Here is a 19,729-nt window from a genome sequence, read left to right as displayed (position 1 = left end):
ATACTGTATGTACAAACTGTATATAAAACCTTTTAGAAACTGGAAGAATTTTATATATTGACATATATGTCGGTCCCATATAAATACATATATTTATGTATGTATAATATTTTTTTAAATATATATGTGCCATATATGTGCCATATATATGTATGTATATATATACATATATATATATATACACTGTATATATATATATATATATATATATATATATATATATATATATATATATATATATATATATATATATATTGCATTTTTGTTTTATTTTACAGTTAGAGAAGAAAGAGACAGGACAGGCAGGGGAGAAAGAGAGAGAGAGACAGAAGGGATGACATGCAGTGAATAGCCGGAGGTCGGATTCAAACCCTGGACGCTGCGATCAGGACTCATGCTTAACACACACGAGTGGCACACACACGACCAGATGAGCTACTGGGGCGCCTCGATGTGCCATATATTCTTAACAAAGACAAAACATGGTGTGCACATACATGTGTCAGTGGAATATATGTTACTTATATGTATGGAAAATACATGTTTGTCACATATGTTTCTGCATAAATATGTGTATGAATTGCAAATACAAAATATTTTTGCATTGATACAGAATATAAATTACACACATCTATAAGACTCATGGTGTTAAAAACGTAAATTGAATTGAAACTGAATTTAGGGTTGCAACATGTAATACCATGTAACAAATATTCCTATGGGTATCATTCATGTATATGGAGAATCACTCGTGATGTAGGGCTGTTTATGTAAATATAAGACATTTCCGTATGGGCTGAAAACACATGTGATTAGTGATAAAACTCTGAAAACAGGCACACTCACCATCGCTGGAGACCCTGTCCATACTGTGTTATTGAGAAATGATTAAAGTGTCAATCAGCTCAGTCAGTCAGGCAGTTAGGAGTTCAGTGTCTTGCTCAAGGACACTTCGACACACTCTCTGGTGGAGTCGGGGGTCAAACCAGGAACCCCCCGATTACCAGACAGGCGCCTCCTGAGCCACGCCGCGTCACTTCTCAACAACTGTGCACCACTTGTTTCTCTGTGCTTTATTTAAATTGTATATAAATTTTCCTTTGTCTTAAACAGTAAGAAGTGTATGTATGCATGTAATGTATGTATGTAACCGTGTATGCATTTACTATTTAAGTACTTTGCTAGGCTGTATGATGCATGCATTTTTCTAGCATTTCATTTCATGCATTTTTATTTTCTCTTTTTACTGTAATGTTCTATTCTACATAGTGTGCCTGTGCGTGCAAATGTGTGTTTGTATCTGAATATTTGTCTTTACAAGTTTCTCCACCATTTCTCGTTCTTAAAAAGCCCAACAACAGTCAGGAGTTGAAAACTAGCATTGGCTGTAATTTCTATATGCAGAACATCAGCTTCATGCACGTGAGTAAACCGGCAAAATGTTGCTATGCATATTTGCATTGTCCCTATTCAAATAACCACATGAATAAATAAATAAAAATAAAGATAATATGAAAAGGAAAACATGGCATGCATGGTGAAGCGATTTGATTTTATTTCAGCGAATATGAAATATTATTCAGCAGCAGAGAGTGTCATAACAATTCTCTCTTCAGTATTCAAAACAGTCATCTCAGACTGAATCAAAAGCAACGAAGCAACAGCATTCGACCATCAAGCACAGACCAGACAAATCACAAGCAGCCCAGAGACATTATATCTGCATCCAGAGCAGCTCTAAGTCAACCTCCAATCCAGCTTTCACTAGAAAAGTCTACAAAACTGAGACAGAGCTAAACAATGTGCTCAACTCAACTTTAACCTTTACTTCCAAAATATTTTGCACAATAAGTACCACTTATTTTCCAATGCTGCAACACCCATCAGCTCTACGATGATACATCATGGTCAGTAGAATCACAGAGGTCAGGCAGCTCTGTCACAGCAATATTTGTCCCTGGTATCATTATCATCATGACTGGTTTTCATACTGACAATCCAGAAACTGAAGCTTAATCAATAACTGCAATCAGTGAGAGCCTGCATGAGAGCAGGCAAATGTAAAAAGGGAGTGTGTTGAATTTCTCAGCCTCCTCAGACCTAGAACAGACTGTGGCCGTACACCTCCACCTCACACAGGGTCAGGAACTCTTTTCTTCCTGGAACGACAATGTTGACATAGCGACCCACCATCCCATTACACTGGAAGGTTTCAGTAAGACCTGCAGCGATGTGTGAGACCACAGCACACCTACCAGGAGAAACAGAAATCATTTTGTTACCAACAGTTCAGGTGAATAAATGGACACAAAAAAGGATGTTTCAGTTTCAGTACATTCAATCATGTGACTGATATGTTTGTGTTTGCGCGACTTCTTAACACATTACTAAACATATTGTGGATAAACCTTGGTTTTATTCTCTTACATGATGCTACAGACTTTCTTGAATTAATATTTAATGATGTTAATGTTGACGTTAACAGTGTTACTGTTTTAAAAAAGTACAACTATTGTTTAAATAATATGCACTGGAGGACAGAGAAATGGTCTTGTGACCAAAGAAGGAAAAGCAAAGGAGAAATGCTCTTCCCTTCATCAACAACTGAGGCATCTTTGAGTAAGGCACTGGTCCATATGCGTTTGCATATGATTATACACGCTTTTATAAGAACATGTTGTACTGGGAAGTAGCACAAAGGTGTGTTGTTCAGAACTAGACACAGAGTTGTGCTGAAAATGAATGCCAAGATTGTCCAGTAACAGTTTTCAGTATTCCTGATAAACTACCTGGGATTGTTGTTTCCATTGTTGTCAAGGGAATTTCCAATGCGGATCTCAATTCCATTGATTCTTTCTGGTAGAATATCTCTGTTAGTGATGCTGACAGAATCCACCTTATAGGTTTTGAGCAGATCCAGTCGCCACCAGGGGTTGAAGTTGTCTTGCGTGTGACTGCAGGAGCCGTGGTCCCAGCGGTTGGCACGATTCCCATCTATGGCATTCATTGCAATTCCAGTTGAGTACACTGACGACTGCGTTGCTCGTCCTCGGAGTGCCAAATTCTCTCCTGCACAAAGGACATGGTGACAAAAATCAGCAGATCAAAATCATGACAATCTGTGGATTTTATAAAACTCACCATATGTATTAAACATCCACAATCCCACTAACTTTCTCATAAATGGGAGATGCAACTTTTTTGTTCAATTTATCCCAGTTTATATCTCATAAATCATTAAACAGGAAAATTGACTTAATTTGCACCTGTAATGATAAATTAGGATGGAGATAAAAGGCATGATTATCTGGCATTTGTAATACAAATGTAATGCATCTCTAATGGAACTCCTTCACTAATATGCTACTTCAGCATGATTGTAGTTGTAAGTATGTTCATTTGAGATATATATAATGATTAAATTATATAACTTAGTTTTATGACTTATATATCCATTGACTGGAATAAAATGAACTCTCACCAGTCACAGCACGGTACCCATAAACTTCCACTTCGCAGAGCGTCAGGACTTGGTTTTCACCCTCCAGTCTCACAGTCACATAGCGTCCCTCCACTTTGCTGGTAAAATTCAAAGTGAACAACTCGCCCAGTGAAATTTCAGAAACCAAACCATCCCTGCAAAACAGAAAAAGGAAACAGTCCATGAAGCAGCTTAACAACTGCAACTCTTGGATGTGGGTGAATGATGGTGAAATAAATTGTCTGCAATTAAAGGACTAGTTCACACAAAAATGGAAAAAAAAAATGTCATTATCTACTCACTTTCATGTCAACCGAAACATTAGTTTACGTGTTCACAAATTTATTTGTCATTATAAGATAGTCGGCTTTCCACTGTCATGCCAGGTGAGGGTGAGCTTTAGGGCTCTAGTTTCCCGGCGCAGCGCAGGGTGGCGCAGTGAGGCGCACCCCGCGCAGAGCTAGTTTCGACCAGCGCAACGCGCGAGGCGAACGGTTTCCAAGTTTCGCAGACGGATCTGCGCCGAGATGGGAGTGGCGGCGCAGCAGGGGGAGGTGTCGACAGATTCAGCTTGGCGCAGTGACAGTTTCGTGCCAAAAGGCTTCGCCGAGGTGCGCCAAAAGCTCGCCTCCTGAAACCACGTCTACTTTCGGCGCAAGGCGCAGCGTGGCTGGCGCAGTGGAAGTTTGGCTGACAGGCGGGCAGTGCGCACACGTCACCACAACCTCACAGGCAGGTTTCCAGATTGTCAGGCACAGTAACAATGCAATAAATACCCACAGAAACCACTATTCAATGCTACTATCTCAGTCAGCACATAAATGTATCTCCATATCGACTGTGCCGTCACAACTGATGTCAGATCAAAGGAGATTGGCACCGTTTGGCAGCGTAATGGAAACCCAACCTGATCACCTGTCAGTCAAACAACGTGTCCCATACAGTGATGTCTTTTTTCCAGTTATGGTGTCTGGCGCTGCCCCTGTTAACTACAGTTTTTCTTCCATATATATTTAAATATTCCACTCTGGGTTTTCGTTATCCGGCAATCACCGGACTATGACTGGTAAAATCTGCCAAAGTCAGGTAATTTTTAAATGTCCGGTGAAAATATTCACAATTTGAATTTTATTAAAACAGTCAATTTCCACATAATTTTATTTATAATTTAAAAAAAAAAAAATAGACTGCGTGATCCCTGTCTCCGGTGTACCAGAGGGAGAGAGAGGGTTTTTTTCTGCAGAACCGGATCAAAACAGCGCGGAGAACGTCACAAGACTGATGCGCATTGCAAGTTGCGGTGAGACACTTGAGACTTTTGATTTTAATTCAGCTGATGAATTAAGTTTTTATTGCATCTATTTGATTTCAAGTTGGCAGCACGCCGCGTTATTAAAATGATATGAGCCAGTTTTTTTGTTTGCAAATTGTAGTTGCAATTGTATGCAACGTTCATGTTAAAACAGCACAGGCTTGTGCAATATTTATTTATTTATTTTAGAAGTTACGCACGTGAGTCAATTGACGGCACTAATTTAATTTGATACAGCCTGCTTTTCAATAAAAAGATTACGCTATAAATTGACATGCCTTGATATCATTCTTATATAGCCTGCATATAATTTTAAGCTCAGTAAATTCAGATAATATTTGACCGGAATTTCAAACATTTGTCCGGTAAATTGAAAACCTGCCGGTCACGTTGTCCAGTGCCAATTTTTTCTAACGGAAACTCTGATTTGCCCTGTGATGGACTGGCGACCTGTCCAGGGTGTTTCCTTGCCTTCGCCCTGTGAGCGCTGGGATAGGCTCCAGCACCCCCACCCGCGACCCTAGTGAGGATAAGCGGTTTAGAAGATGAATGAATGAATGAATGAAACCCTGATTCCACACATATCGAAAATGTAAAATGCATCGGTTCCTTGACAGACACTGGGCGTTTAGAACAGCGAATGTAAAAGCTTTCATGAACCGGATTTTGTTTTAATCTCTAGTGTGTTGTTGCATCAGTAAGTGATGGAGTCGAAAGTTGCAAAACAAACATGTAGGCTATTTATATGAATATGGTGAGGATTATCCTTTGAGGTAAAAACATTCATTAAAAATGGGGGCTTCACAGTAAAATTTATATTTGCTCGTAAAAATCAATAACTTTAACAGACGGTGACAGAGCTGGAAAAAAAGAGATGCGAGGCAGGTAGGTAATGGAAAGACAGGGGACTCAGGAAGACGAATGTAAGGATAGATGCATGGATGGATGGATGGGTGGTTAGATGGATGGGTGGACAGATGGATGGCAGGTAGCTCCAGCAACATTGCAGCAGCCAAGACTGGCCTCAGTGCGTGTGTGATGCGGCTGCTCTCTTCGTCCATGTCAAATGTGTAGACTACCACTACGCCTTCGCGCAGCGCATTTTAAAGGCGAGGACAGGGGCTCATTTGATTGGTTTAAAGTGAATCGGCTGTGTCAAACCCACACCACGCCTTCTCTCCTCCCTTGCGCCGGTAGGAGGGACGGCGCAGTAGTTGCGCCAAGGCGCACGGCGTGCCAAACTTGCAAAATCCACTTGGACACACCCAGTTGGCGCAGCGCAGCTGCACTGCGCCTGCGCCTCGCCAGGTCTGCGAAACTAGAGCCCTTAGTGTGCAAAGGCCAGTTGCCAGTCGCACTTCTGGTCTTTGATCGCTCCTCAGTGGCATGAGGGGCCCTATCTTGTGCCACCTGCTACCCGCTGCCACTACCTGCTACCCGCAAATTGCGGATTTAGGAACTTCCGCTATCCCTAAACGGTATCTTGCGCCCACGCTACCTGCTATCCATTATGCCGACTCCGTTATTTGCGCCTGGAGGTGTGTCCGTGGGTGTGTTTCATGCGCTATCCCCAAAGTTGCTATCTTACGCACACACTTTAGGGAAAGTGGATAGTGGGTGGTCCTGACCACCCGCTATCCGCTATCCCTAAAGTTTGGGCTGTTACAAGAGTGCGCCCAGGCGGCTTCAATGCGCGCCCCGACGGAGCCTCGCCACACACACGGTCAGACTGATACCAGGACGCCACCGGAATGGACTGAGTAGATATTACTCATATAGACTGTTTAGAGGAAAGACCGTTTTAATTGGACACTTACGCCAGCACGTTTTATTGTTTTATCATAAGCCAGCAGCTGTGCTATATCTTTATTTTTAATATTTTATTTGCCCAATCTACCTTGTCAATAAATTAGTTTACACATAGTTCCACCTCTGCCTCTTGTGTGTGTGTGTGGTGTGACCCGGGGATTTTACTCAATCAGTACAACCTTGTGACATGTCCACTTAGACACATGTGGCGCCACCTCCCGAATTAACTCGCCTATAATATAATATAGCCTATAATATGTATAGATACAAAGCCAACTTGCTTTAGCCTAAGTAGAACCCCTGAGAAAATCTACCTCCTTCTCTCCATCGCAGGTTTAGGATTTAGGATTTAGGATAGCGCAGCCTGCCCTTAAAGGCAATGGCACCTGGCACACTGATTGGTTTAACTGGCGTAACGCCCAAAACAGCCTATGCATAATATAGCGGGTAGCGCAGGTGTTTTACCGATAACGGGAGGTGCGCAAGATAGCAACTTTTGCGGGGGAACGCCTCTTGCGCAATGCTAAATCCCTAAATAACGGGTTTAGGGACTTTGGCGCAAGATAGGGCCCGAGATATCCAGGCCAGTTTCCAGGTGCTAATGGCCCACAAAATACCCATGGACCAGACAAGGCGCAATGTCTGAGGTAGAGTAAAGGCTTGTGTGTGGGGCTTACCTGGCTGTGGGCGGGGAGACAGTGCAGCTGATAAGTCCAGGGGTGTATTCAGCGCAGACGTACCGGTACGTAACGTCAAGCTAACAGAAACGATAAAGTTCTGAACAACCTGTTGCATTACGCAAGCGTTGCAAGTCTGGAAGCCCAGAGGGCTATTCTCCTCACGATTGTAGCTGAAGGACTGTCTGAGCAAACATTACCTTCAATGGATCATTAATTATAGGGGTACTGCAATACATTCAATGTCCGCTATGAAAAAAACAGTTATTGTTAAACATTGTTTCAAAGAATTGTGCCATAGGCCTACACAAATGAGTTTTAAGTTTTAAGTTGAATAAAAGTTGTCATATTATTGAAGAAAAACAATAAACTATGTCTGATTTATCATCATACTTACCACATACATGTGCTTTTACCTCCTCAAATGATGGGTAACATTTTAAACATAGGCTGCACTGAAAGCCATAATGGAGCACTATTGTTTTAAATCACGGAGGCTTAAATACAGGCTGATGCTGATTGGATAACACCTGTGACAAGCCCACAAAACAGAGGAAAACTACCTGTGAGGCATGTTGCTCTCTGTTACAAAACGTTACGACCAAACAAATCATTCAATGAGACGTCACACAATGTTATGTATCGTAACGCCGTTGAATACACCCCTGATGTCAGCGCAGCAGCTCACTTTTGTAGCAGAAAAATAACAGGGAAAAGAAAAAGCGGCAATCCTGGTCAAATGAGGACAGTAGGGCTCTGCTCACTATCTGGGCAGAGGATACTATTCAACGTCAAATTGACGGTGTTTGCCAAAATGAGGGCATTATGTGATATATAGAGAGAGCTGGCAGCAGTGGGGAACTCATGCACAATGGGACAGGTTCGCCAAAAACTGAAAAAACTGAGGTCTCACTACAAGGCAGTTAAAGCACACAACACACAGTGTCGTCTGCCTCGAAGATAACAGTGCAAAGCCAGCTAATGAGCCGGGGGGCTTCACAGCTTCATTTCAGCCATCTCCGTGTCAACATACATGAATAGTAACAACAAAAAAGTGACTGTTTCCCAGCTGAAGCAGAAGAATATTCAATCAGAAACCTTTTTGGGATGAAAAAAAAAAAAAAAAAAAAAGCTCAAAAAGCGTAGCTGTCACTTTTTCCACATGCTTATTGTCTGATGAGTCTCTATATATTCACTTACGGTTTTTTTGTACCCCAATCTTGAATAGGAGAGTCTGAGATGTAGATATCTGCCCCTCTGAGCTCATCCACACAGCAGTCTCTTCTGCCTATGATGATGATGGATGTGATAATGTAGGAGTCCAGCAGGTCCACTCTCCACCAGGGGTCCATTTGTGGGTGAGTATTACTGCATGAACCGGCCAAGAATTCAGAGTTACGGTTTCCATCGACGGCATTGGAGGCGGCACCGTAGGCTGTCCATGGTGCGCCTCTGATCGATGACTGAGTCGCTCTCCCACGCAAAGCCAGATTTTCTGTGAATGTGGCATACATTTAAATATACATTTAGCTGATGATTTGTCATGGTTTAATTTTTTAGTAGCTTGCCACAGCTGGTAGTGTCTAGTATAAACAATATGTGCTGCTGCTGCTGCTGCTGCTGCTGCTGTTTAGGCACCATGATCACAGTTATTTCAAGTTGTAAACCTACCCTGCATTTCAGCTAATCATGTAGTATCTGTCACCGAATGCTAACTCACTTTCACAGTATCAAACAACACATGGCAAGACGCTGCTAATGGCTAGTAGCTGCTGGTGCTAAAGACAAGACAGGTAACTGTGTCACAGTAATTTAAATATGGAAACAAAGCTACCTTTTCCTGTTCACTTTTACTTAAAATGTGACAAAATGCAACCACCACAATAATGTTCATCATATATTTTATTTCTAACCTGCATACTGTAGATTTAGCCATGTGTTGCACACAGCCGATTCTCCAACTGACCTCTATGACAGAAACAGCTGCTGCTAGATTGACACAACTGCAAAGCTTCTGATGCAGTAATCAAACCAATTAAGGCAGCCAGTACATTTTTTTTTTAAAATAATCACAGGCCATGATTGTAGTTCTCCAGCAGTCAAAGATACAGCATGACATTTTATGACAAAGACATCATAAATATCACAAGATCATACTTACTTAAAGCAGTGGTAACTGTGCAGGTGCCCAGGAGAAGCAGCAGGGGGATAATTATGGTGTGTTTCATCTTTCTGGTTGAGAGAGAGACAATAAACATTAGTAGATTTGTCATCATTACTGTGTGAAACTGATCAACAACACATGGACCCTCCTTACAGTTTAATTTCAAAAGTGGCATCTAAAACAGAAAAAAAAACACCTAGTGGTTCAAAATGAACACTCAGTAGCAGGCTGACTGCCACCAAAGTCGCACCTGGAAGTTCATCCTAAACCACGCCCCCTTTCAGCAATATAGCTGTTACATGGCCAATCCTCCCACCAGGTTTTATGCAAATCTATGCAGTAGTTTTTGAGTTATAACCCCACATAACCCGCTGATTTCACGTCCTTGGTGGAGGCAGTATTGTCGCAGAAATGTTTTTTATCTGAAAGTTGTCAACTCTCTCTCTTTAAGAACAAATTTAAAAACATACTTCCTCAGTAAGTTCAGTTTTTAACTAAATGTTGTTTAACCTAATTGATATAATTCTGCTCTACACATTTTGGTTTGTGCTTCACAACGGCAGCAAAACATAAAATAAAACAAAATAAAATAGTCATAAACTCATCAAAAAAACAAACAAACAAACAAACAAAAAAAAAAACAATTTGGAGAATAAAAAACAATAAAAGAGAATTAAAGACAGTTTAAGGTACATTAAAATTCAAACTAAATCTGGAAAGACTCTCTGATTAAAAGTATGTTTCAAGAAGGGACTTCAAAGAAGCAAGCAACCAAACCGTCAATTATGCAACACACTCAGCTGGATAGAAAATGTCTATTTTCCTGTTGATCTACAAGAAGACGCACGATGCTCCTCTGAAGAGCGAGCTTTCCTAGATGGAAGATAAGACTATAAAAAAGCTACTGTGACACTTTAACATTAACTAAAATGTCTTTTATTGTCCAGGCAATGGATCAGCAGAGCTTAATCAAAAGACACATGAAGAATAATTTGGGAAGAGAAAGAAACATTTTTTCCCACCTTCTCTCTGGTCAAAAAGGATTCAAGGAGACGTAAAGCCAAAAAAAACATGTAAAAATGTAAAAAAGTAAAAATGGCTTTAAAGATGTTCCCCCCTTCAAGCTGCTGTTTGCTGCTCTTTGCGTCTCTCTCCTTCTCTCTCTATCTCCCTCTCTCTCTCTCTCTCTCTCTCTCTCTCTCCCAAATTATGAAGTAGACTTTGTGCAATTTCCCAAGATCAGGAAACAGTTGGTGGATTTCAGCAGATTTTTAATGGCAGCTGTTACTCACTGTTACCACATAAATTAAATTACAACAGTCAGCAAGTTTTCTTGGATCAGGGTGTTGTCCATTTACTTTAGTTAACTCATAAGAACAGTTTATTTACCAGAATAAAAATTAGATGATTATAATTTTTAGTACACAATTTAATATAAACATTGTAAGAAGGATTTACATAATTGCATTATCATTAGCATTCAAGGGACATTTTTCTCATCCAGTTGAGAACTCACACCAATCCACCACTTCTCAATCACTAGCTCTTGCTGAGTGTCCCTGTCTTTCTGCTTTGTTCTTGCCCAGTCAAACTACATATATATATGTGACAAAGCAAGGCTGTAAAGAATACCAGCTGACTTGAAAATGAAATGAAATGATAACAAGAAATGAAAATGAAAGTGTTTAAGCCCACACTATAAAAATGTTCCTGTGTAGTCTGGAACAACACACATTTGTCTGTGTGTGTGTGTGTGTGTGTGTGTGTGTGTGTGTGTGTGTGTGTGTGTGTGTGTGTGTGTGTGTGTGTGTGTGTTTCCAATATTGAACACCTCAAAAGAGCAGTCTAGAGCTGATTGGAATTGAAATTTCGCTACTAATGTGTGTGTTTCGTAAACACTATGCCCATGAAGATCGTGAAGTGACGTGTAGTGGATACGGAGGCTGTGAAGTGCAAATCACAACGGCAAATTACAAAACACAGCAACAGCTCACAAAACACAACTGCAAGAACAAAACACAAATGCAAATTGCAAATTAAATTAACAAAAGTAAAAATGCAATGACAAATCAGAAAACACCACAAATGCAAAATCACAATGGCAAAACAAAAACCACAACCACAAACTTTCTAAGTCAAATAATTCATTTTCATTCATTCTTTCAGTTCATTTTCTAAATTAAATAACATTCCAAGCTAAATCATGCTGTCATTATTCAAGTTATGTTATCAATTAATCCGTTTCTAAGTTAATTTTCATTCATTCATTCATAGTTAATTTTCAATATCAAATTATTATTTTCCAAGGCCTAATATGTATAAAATTGAATTTTTAAATTTTTTTTTCTTCTTTTATTTACACTAACATCAACAGCAGCGAGCCATGCAGTCTGCCTTTACAAACATTTGTGAAAGGATGGCTTGTTCTAAAGAGCTCACTGAACTTCAGTGTGGTGCTGTAATAATAGTAATGTAATAGGATGCCCCCGCTGCAACAAGTAAGCTGGTGAAGTTTCTTCCCACCTAGATATTTCACCATCATCTGGAAGTGGGATTATTGCAAAGTGGAAGCATTTAGGAGGACGTTCCCTGCCTGACAGCATTGTGCCGAATGTAAAGTTTCCTGGAGGAGGGATAACGCTGTGGGTTGGTTTTTCTTTGTTCCAGTGAAGGGAAATCTTAATGCTTCAGCTCATCAAGACATTTTGGACAATTCTCTGCTTCCAGCTTTGTGGGACCAGTTTGGGGAAGGAAGGCCCTTTTCTGTCCCAGCATGACTGAGCCCCAGTGCACAAAGCAGCTCCATAAAGGCGTGGCTGGCTGAGTTTGGTGTGGAAGAACTTGAGCGGCCCGCACAGAGCCCCGACCTCAACCCCATCCAACACCTTTGGGATGAACTAGAACCAAGTTTGCGAGCCGGGCACTCTGGTCCAACATCAGTGACCTCACAAATGCTCTTCTGGATGAACGGGAGAGAGTGGAAGCTGTTCTAGCTGCAAAGGGGGACCAACTCCATATTAATGCATACGGATTTAGAATGGGAGGTAAGAAAAGCTCCTGGAGGTGGAACATGGAGGTGACCCAATACTTTTGTCCGTATTGTGTATATACATACATACATGCACGCACATGTCTATAAGTACTATATGTGATACAAAAAAGAATCCATTCAGCACCTGTTCAAATTAAATACTTCACCTATAGGAAATAAAGTTAAAGGCCAACACATATTAAGTTATGATATCATAGAATAATCATAATCAACTTGTTATCCCATGTTTTTGTTTTTGGTAGATTTTATATGCATTCATACCTGGAAAACTAAATAAATATGGTTATCTGAAAGTGGAGGCCAGAATACAGGTTTATTATCTAGACACTGAAACCACAAAGATATTGAGTTTATTAATTAATTTTTTTTTAAATGGTGAGAGATTATAATTTTGCATTTAAGACTTTATGGAGCTGCAGACACCTGGGTATACCTCTTTTTTGTTTATTTTGAAAATGCTTGTAAACATCGCTGTAAATAATAAGACAATAGAAGAATACAATTTGAGGCAGATGGTGTAGAATTATTTGAGTAAAGTAATTTCCAGTTACCTAAATGTACCTTTCCTATTATCTGCTGGCTCATGTAGTAAAATGTATCATGCTGATAATAATAGCAATAATACATAAACATTGTCAGTAATAAATGCTGACATAAGTAATTCAAAGTAAGCACAATATTAATTAATAACAATGCAGAAATGAAACATGAGCCTCTCTTCTTGCTACTTGTCCAAAACTGATCTGAAAGCAGTCTCAGGAGTTGCAGAGGAGGCACCAGCATGCGAGTTGTTTTGAGAGAAACCCTTCGGATGCTCTCATGACGTCCAGCTGCTGGTCCACTTGCTGGCTCCACATGGAGGCTGCAGCCATTTCTCCTGCTCCTGCTTCCAATCTGGCTCACCAACATGCTGGGCAGACAAAGGAAACATGACTCTCACCTTTCAAACCTGTTTGTGCTACATAGATGAGTAGTTAATGATGAAACAGTATAAAAACCTACTGTTGTTGTCCTGTTTATCTGCTGATCTCCACTCCTCGCATCAATGACAAACTTAATTCTGGAAGATGTTGGGCAGCGAGGGATACACCAGTTGTCCCCTCCAAATTCAGCCAAAAGAAAGAAGGAAGCTTTGCCCAAAACATTGGAGTATTCCTTTAACTGGTCAGCTGGAGGCTCCACCAGCCTTGCTTTGTCATCCATCCATGAAGTTCACCTGCTCTTGGTGGCCATATTGTATATGTTCTGTAAATTTATTTTCATTTTCAAGATGAGCGTCAAGGATCCATCAACAGCTGTTTGTGGAATTAATTATTTTCTTGTCCACATCCTCCATCAGCATCAGCACCCTAAACCAAGGTGGCTTCATTATGACTGGGCCTCTGCTGGCTCTCTGTCACCAAGGGATAAAGAAACTATCTGGACCAGTGGCTGGTTAAACACTGAGGAGCTGCTGCAGGTAGAGCCAGTGATGGCAGGTGTGTGGTGGCCTTGACTGTACCATTGGGCAAGGAGACAGCAAGAGCTAGAGATTGAGAAGTGGTGGATTGGTGTGAGTTCTCAACTGGGTGAGAAAAAATATCCCTTGAATGCTAATGATAATGCTACAATTATGTAAATCCTTCTTACAACATGTATATTAAATTGTGTACTAAAAAAATGTAGTCATATAATTATTATTCTGGTAAATGAACTGTTCTTATGAGTTAACTCCAGAAAACAGACCACACCCTGGTCACAGAAAACTTGCTGACTTTGGCAACTGAATGTATGTGGTAACACTGAGTAACAGCTTTCACTAAAAAAAAAAAAAAAAAAACAGAGAGAAAAAGAGAGAGAGAGAGAGCAACAAGAAAGAGCTGCAAACAGGCAGTTTTGAAGAGGATCGGTGAGCTGCTTGAAGAGGGCGCATCAAGACTCACCATCCTTGAGAGCATTTTTAAATTAAATTTTTTTTTTTTGGGGCTTTACATCTCTTTTAAATCCTTTTTGACCAGAGAGAAGGTGGGAAACATTTTTCTTTCTCTCCCCAAATTATTCTTTAAGTGTCTTTTGATTCAACTCTGCTGATCCACTGCCTGAGTAATAAAAGAAATTTTAGTTAAAGTTAAAGTGTTATTAAAAAAACTGTGTGACTTGTCTTATCTTCCATCTAGGAAAGCTCGCTCTTCAGAGGAGCATCGTGCTTCCTTGCTTCTAATCTTGTCTCTTTGAAAGAGTTTTAATGTACTTTAAACCATCTTTAATATCTATAATAGTCTTTTATATTTTTTTTATACTACAAATTGTTTTTTTAACATGATGAGTTTATGACTTGTTTTATTTCTTTCATTTTATTTCTTTTTTTGCTGCCTTTGTGAAGCACTTTGTGATGTGGATTTTGAAAAGTAATATATAAATAATAATAATAATAATAATAATTATTATTATTATTATTATTATTGTTATTATTATTATTATTAAATTAAACTGTAAGGAGGAGCCATGTGTTGTTGATCAGTTTCACACAGTAATGATGACAAATCTACTAATGTCCCTTTTTATTGTCTCTCTCTCAACCAGAAAGATGAAACACACCATAATTATCTCCCTGCTGCTTCTCCTGGGCACATGCACGGTTACCACTGCTTTAAGTAAGTATGATCTTGTGATATTTATGATGTCTTTGCCGTAAAATGTCCTGCTGTGTATGTTTGACTGCTGGAGAATTGCAATCATAGCCTGTGATTATTTTTAAAAATGCACTGGCTGCCTTAATTTTGTCAAGTTCACTTTTTGGTGGCAAAGAGTCGTAGGCATGATATAGGTCATCACGGCCTGGACCCTTGGCCTATTGCCTTTTGGTGGCAGGGAGCTGCAGGGGTGATAAGGCCTATCACGCTCTGGGCCCTTGGCCGTCTAGCTCAGGCAATGTACTGAACCTGTTGTTATTTTATGTTACTGTATTTTATTTTCGCTATCATTCTCAATTTCTATTTCACTTTTAATTGACTGTTTTTATTGTTTTAAATTGTGTCTTGTTGCTTTTAATGTCTCTGTAAAGCACTTTGAATTACCTTGTGTTGAATTGTATAAAAACCTACTGTATACAAATACAAACCTATACAAATAAACTTGTCTTGCCTTGCCTTGCCTTAATTGGTTTGATTACTGCATCAGAAGCTTTGCAGTTGTGTCAATCTAGTCGCAGCTGTTTCTGTCATAGAGGTCAGTTGGAGAATTGGCTGTGTGCAAAACATGGCTAAATCTACAGTATGCAGGTTAGAAATAAAATATATGATGAACATTATTGTGATGGGTGCATTCTGTCCCATTTTAAGAAAAGGCAAACAGGCAAAGGTAGCTTTGTTTCCATTTTTAAATTACTGTGACACAGTTAGTTGTCTTGTCTTTAGCACCAGCAGCTACTAGCCATTAGCAGCGCCTTGCCATGCGTTGTTTGATACTGTGGAAGTGAGTTAGCATTCTGTGACAGATACTACATGATTAGCTGAAATGCAGGGTAGGTTTGCAACTTGAAATAACTGTGATCATGGTGCCTAAACAGCAGCAGCAGCAGCAGCAGCACATATTGTTTATACTAGACAGAACCAGCTGTGGCAAGCTACTGAAAAATTAAACAATGACAAATCATCAACTAAATGTATATCTAAATGTATGCCACATTCACAGAAAATCTGGCCTTGCGTGGGAAAGCGACTCAGTCATTGATCATAGGCGCACCATGGACAGGCTACGCTGCCGCTTCCAATGCCATCGATGGAAACCGTGACTCTCATGGCTCGGCTGGATCGTGCAGTAATACTCCCCATCAGACAAACCCCTGGTGGAGGGTGGACCTGCTGGACTCCTACATTATCACATCCATCATCATCACAGTCAGAGGAGACTGCTGTGCAGAATTGACCACTGGGGCAAATATCTACATCTCAGACTCTCCTATTCAAGATCAGAGTACAAAAAAACCGTAAGTGAATATAAAGACTCATCAGACAATAAGCATGTGGAAAAAAAGTGAAAAAAGCTGATTGCATGTTCTTGCACTGTACAATCTTTTGTTGTTACAATTCATGTGTGTTGATATGGAGCCCCCTGAAATGAAGCTGTGCCACCTGGCTCACTATGTGTTATAATAACATGTAAACTTGTGACCATGTAAACTAATGTTTAAACTGATATGAAAGTGAGATGTTAATGATATTTTTTCATTTTTGTGTGAACTAGTCCTTTAATCTTAGACGTCTTTATGGACTTTTTCCTCTCTCTGTCTCGCAGGGATGGTACTGTTCCTGAGGTTCCATTGGGTGATTCTTTCACTCTGAATTTTACCAGCAAAGTGGAGGGACGCTATGTGACTGTGAAACTGGAGGGTCATAGCAAGATCCTTTCACTCTGCGAAGTGGAAGTCTATGGGTATCCTGCTGCGTCTGGTGAGAGTTTGAGTTGTGACATGTTTTGAAATGTGATTAGTATTGATTTTCCTCCAGTCAATGGATATATAACTCATAAGACAAAGTTTTGTGTCTAAATGGAATGTACGTACAAACCACAATAATACTAAAGGAACATAATGATTTATAGGAGATGTAAACTGGGATAAATTGAACAAAAAAGTTGCATCTCCCATTTATGAGAAATCAGAAGTTAGTGGGATTGTGGATGTTTAATACATATGGTGAGTTTTATAAAAACCCACAGATTGTCATGATTTTGATCTGTTGATTTTTGTCACCATGTCCTTTGGGCAGGAGAGAATTTGGCACTCCAAGGACGAGCAACGCAGTCGTCAATATTTCATCTTGGAATCCCAATTAATGCCATAGATGGGAATCATGACACCGACTACGAACGAGGTTCCTGCAGTCACACACAAGACAACTTCAACCCCTGGTGGCGACTGGACCTGCTTAAAACCTATAAGGTGGTTTCTGTCAGCATCACTAACAGAGATATTCTACCAGAAAGAATCAATGGAGCTGAGATCCGCATTGGAAATTCCCTCAACAACAATGGCAACAACAATCCCAGGTAGTTTATCAGGAATACTGAAAACTGTTACTGGACAATCTTGGCATTCATTTCGACACAACTCTGTGTCTAGTTCTGAACAACACACCTTTGTGCTACTTCACAAGACAACATGTTCTTATAAAAGCGTGTACAATCATGTGCAAACACATATGAAAAACGTGTGGACCAGTGCCTTACTCAAAGGCACCTCAGTTGTTGAGGGAGGGAAGAGCATTTCTCCTTCACTTATCTCTCCCTGATCACATGACCATTTCTCTGTCCTTTAAACAACTATTTAAAAATATTTGTACTTTTTAAAACAGTAACATTGTTAACTTCTACAGTAACATCATAAAATATAAATTCAAAAAAGTCTATAGCATCATGTAAGAGAATAAAACCAAGGTTTACCCACAACATTTTTACTAATGTTGTGTTCAGAAGTGGCACAAACACAAACATATCAGTCACATGATTGAATGTACTGAAACTGAAATGTCCTTTTTTGTGTCCATTTGTTCACCTGAACTGTTGGTAACAAAATGATTTCTGCTTCTCCTGGTAGGTGTGCTGTGGTCTCGCACATCGCTGGAGGTGTTACCAAAACCTTCCAGTGTGATGGGATGGTGGGTCGCTACGTCAACATTGTCGTTCCAGGAAGAAAAGAGTACCTGACCCTGTGTGAGGTGGAGGTGTACGGCCACAGTCTGTTCTAGGTCTGAGGAGGCCGAGAAATTCAAAAAACTCACTTTTTACATTGAGTAATGCTCTCATGCAGGCTCTCACTGATTGCAGTTATTGATTAAGCCTCAGTTTCTGGATTGTCAATATGAAAACCAATCATGATGGTAATGATGCTGGGGACAAATATTGCTGTGACAGAGCTGCCTGACTTCTGTGATTCTACTGACCATGATGTATCATCGTAGAGCTGATGGGTGTTGCAGCATTGGAAAATAAGTGGTACTTATTGTGCACAATATTTTGGAAGTAAAGGTTAAAGGTGGGTTGAGCACATTGTTTAGCTCTGTCTCAGTAGACTTTTCTAGTGAAAGCTGGATTGGAGGTTGATCTTGTTGATTCAGTCTGAGATGACTGTTTTTGAATATGGAATGGATCATTTTTACGACATTCTGCTGCTGAATAATCAGAATCATAATCAAATAATCATATTGACTGAAATAAATTCTCTTCAACATGAATGCCACATGTTGTCCATTTCATATTGTCTTTACTTTTATTTATTTATTTATTTATTTACTCATTCATTCATTCATTCATTCATTCATTCATAAGATTAGTTGAATAAGGATACTCTAAATTTATATAGCAACATTTTGCTGATTTAAACACATACATTAAACTAATGTTAGGTTTCAACTCCTGACCCTTGTTGGGCTTTTTGAAGAATGAGCATCGGTGGAGAAACATGTCAAGATAAATATTCAGATACAGACACACATAAGCACACGTGTGCACACACAGACACACACTCACACACACAATATAGAAAAATGCCTGCAGATATACAGCCTAGCAAAGTACTTAAATAATAAATGCATACATACGTACAAGTGCTTAAGACAAAGGGACAAGACATTTTATCTACAGTTTACAAGAAACAAGGAGTGCAAAGTTGATGAGAAAAACCAACATTTGACCTGTGTATCAAAGTCTTTCATTTCTTTATTCAATTTAATTTCTGCTGGCAATAAATCCTCGACATGTGAACAGTTTCAGACTGGATAGTAACACTGATTGAAGCCATGCTTCTCTTCAGTCAGCCTTGTCAATAAAAGAGCTTTATCTAAAATGGTTGGGGTGGCGACTCAGTGGTTCGTACTGTTGCCTCACAGCAAGAAGGTTGTCGATTCGAGCCACGGCCAGTCTGATGGACCCATTGCATTTTGGGGCTTTTAATTCAACATAATCAAACCTTTTTTTGTTAAAATACTCAGCAGATTTTTACTTCATCCCAATTGCAAGTAATATAAACAATACATATGTTAAATTTGTTCCCTTTACCTTTGTAAAATCACATTTATGAATAGAAATAACACTCTTTTTTTTTTTATTAAAATGCAATAAAATAAGAAAATCTATCATAAAACAGGCATAACTAGAAAATAATCAGCAAATGTACAAATGAAGGCATAAAACTAGTGTTTTATTTGAATTACATTAGAAATGTAACTTAACATTTACTCATAAAATCTATCTGAAC

General features: G+C 39.6%; 2 protein-coding genes across 3 annotated transcripts in view; one reads left to right on the top strand and one right to left on the bottom strand.

Moving 5' to 3' along the window:
• Positions 1-1,547: 1,547 nt before the first annotated feature.
• LOC115373368 (fucolectin-5-like) lies at positions 1,548-10,581 on the bottom strand. The gene is made up of 6 exons (XM_030071715.1): positions 10,466-10,581; positions 9,441-9,511; positions 8,480-8,774; positions 3,482-3,636; positions 2,790-3,069; positions 1,548-2,251 (listed from the first exon to the last, which is right to left on the bottom strand). Exons 2-6 carry the CDS (start codon positions 9,505-9,507, stop codon positions 2,101-2,103), a joined length of 948 nt encoding a protein of 315 aa, XP_029927575.1. The 5' UTR covers positions 9,508-9,511; positions 10,466-10,581; the 3' UTR covers positions 1,548-2,100.
• A 3,805-nt stretch (positions 10,582-14,386) lies between these two features.
• LOC115373366 (fucolectin-7-like) overlaps positions 14,387-19,729 on the top strand; it is a 36,545-nt gene continuing 31,202 nt past the window's right edge. Inside the window, exons 1-6 of one of the 2 annotated variants that reach the window (XM_030071713.1) lie at positions 14,387-14,499; positions 15,058-15,128; positions 16,168-16,462; positions 16,771-16,925; positions 17,244-17,523; positions 18,071-18,465. In XM_030071713.1, coding sequence (XP_029927573.1) covers positions 15,062-15,128; positions 16,168-16,462; positions 16,771-16,925; positions 17,244-17,523; positions 18,071-18,221 — 948 coding nt within the window. In that variant the 5' untranslated portion in view covers positions 14,387-14,499; positions 15,058-15,061 and the 3' untranslated portion in view covers positions 18,222-18,465. Of the gene's footprint in view, positions 14,500-15,057; positions 15,129-16,167; positions 16,463-16,770; positions 16,926-17,243; positions 17,524-18,070; positions 18,466-19,729 lie in introns of those variants that run through there. The other variant, XM_030071714.1, reaches the window with a different exon arrangement.

Source organism: Myripristis murdjan, chromosome 16 (assembly GCF_902150065.1).
Source record: "Myripristis murdjan chromosome 16, fMyrMur1.1, whole genome shotgun sequence".
Lineage (NCBI taxonomy): Eukaryota > Metazoa > Chordata > Actinopteri > Holocentriformes > Holocentridae > Myripristis > Myripristis murdjan.
The sequence above is the reverse complement of the archived record's forward strand: the minus strand, read 5'-3'. Positions and strand labels throughout refer to the sequence as shown.

Excerpts from the sequence above, each read along its gene's own strand:
- LOC115373368 (XM_030071715.1), bottom strand. The coding sequence starts at position 9,507 with ATGAAACACACCATAATTATCCCCCTGCTGCTTCTCCTGGGCACCTGC. Across the intron at positions 3,637-8,479 it reads GATTGGGGTACAAAAAAACC|GGATGGTTTGGTTTCTGAAA; the intron begins GTAAGTGAATAT and ends TCTGTTTTGCAG. Across the intron at positions 3,070-3,481 it reads TGGGTACCGTGCTGTGACTG|GAGAGAATTTGGCACTCCGA; the intron begins GTGAGAGTTCAT and ends TCCTTTGTGCAG.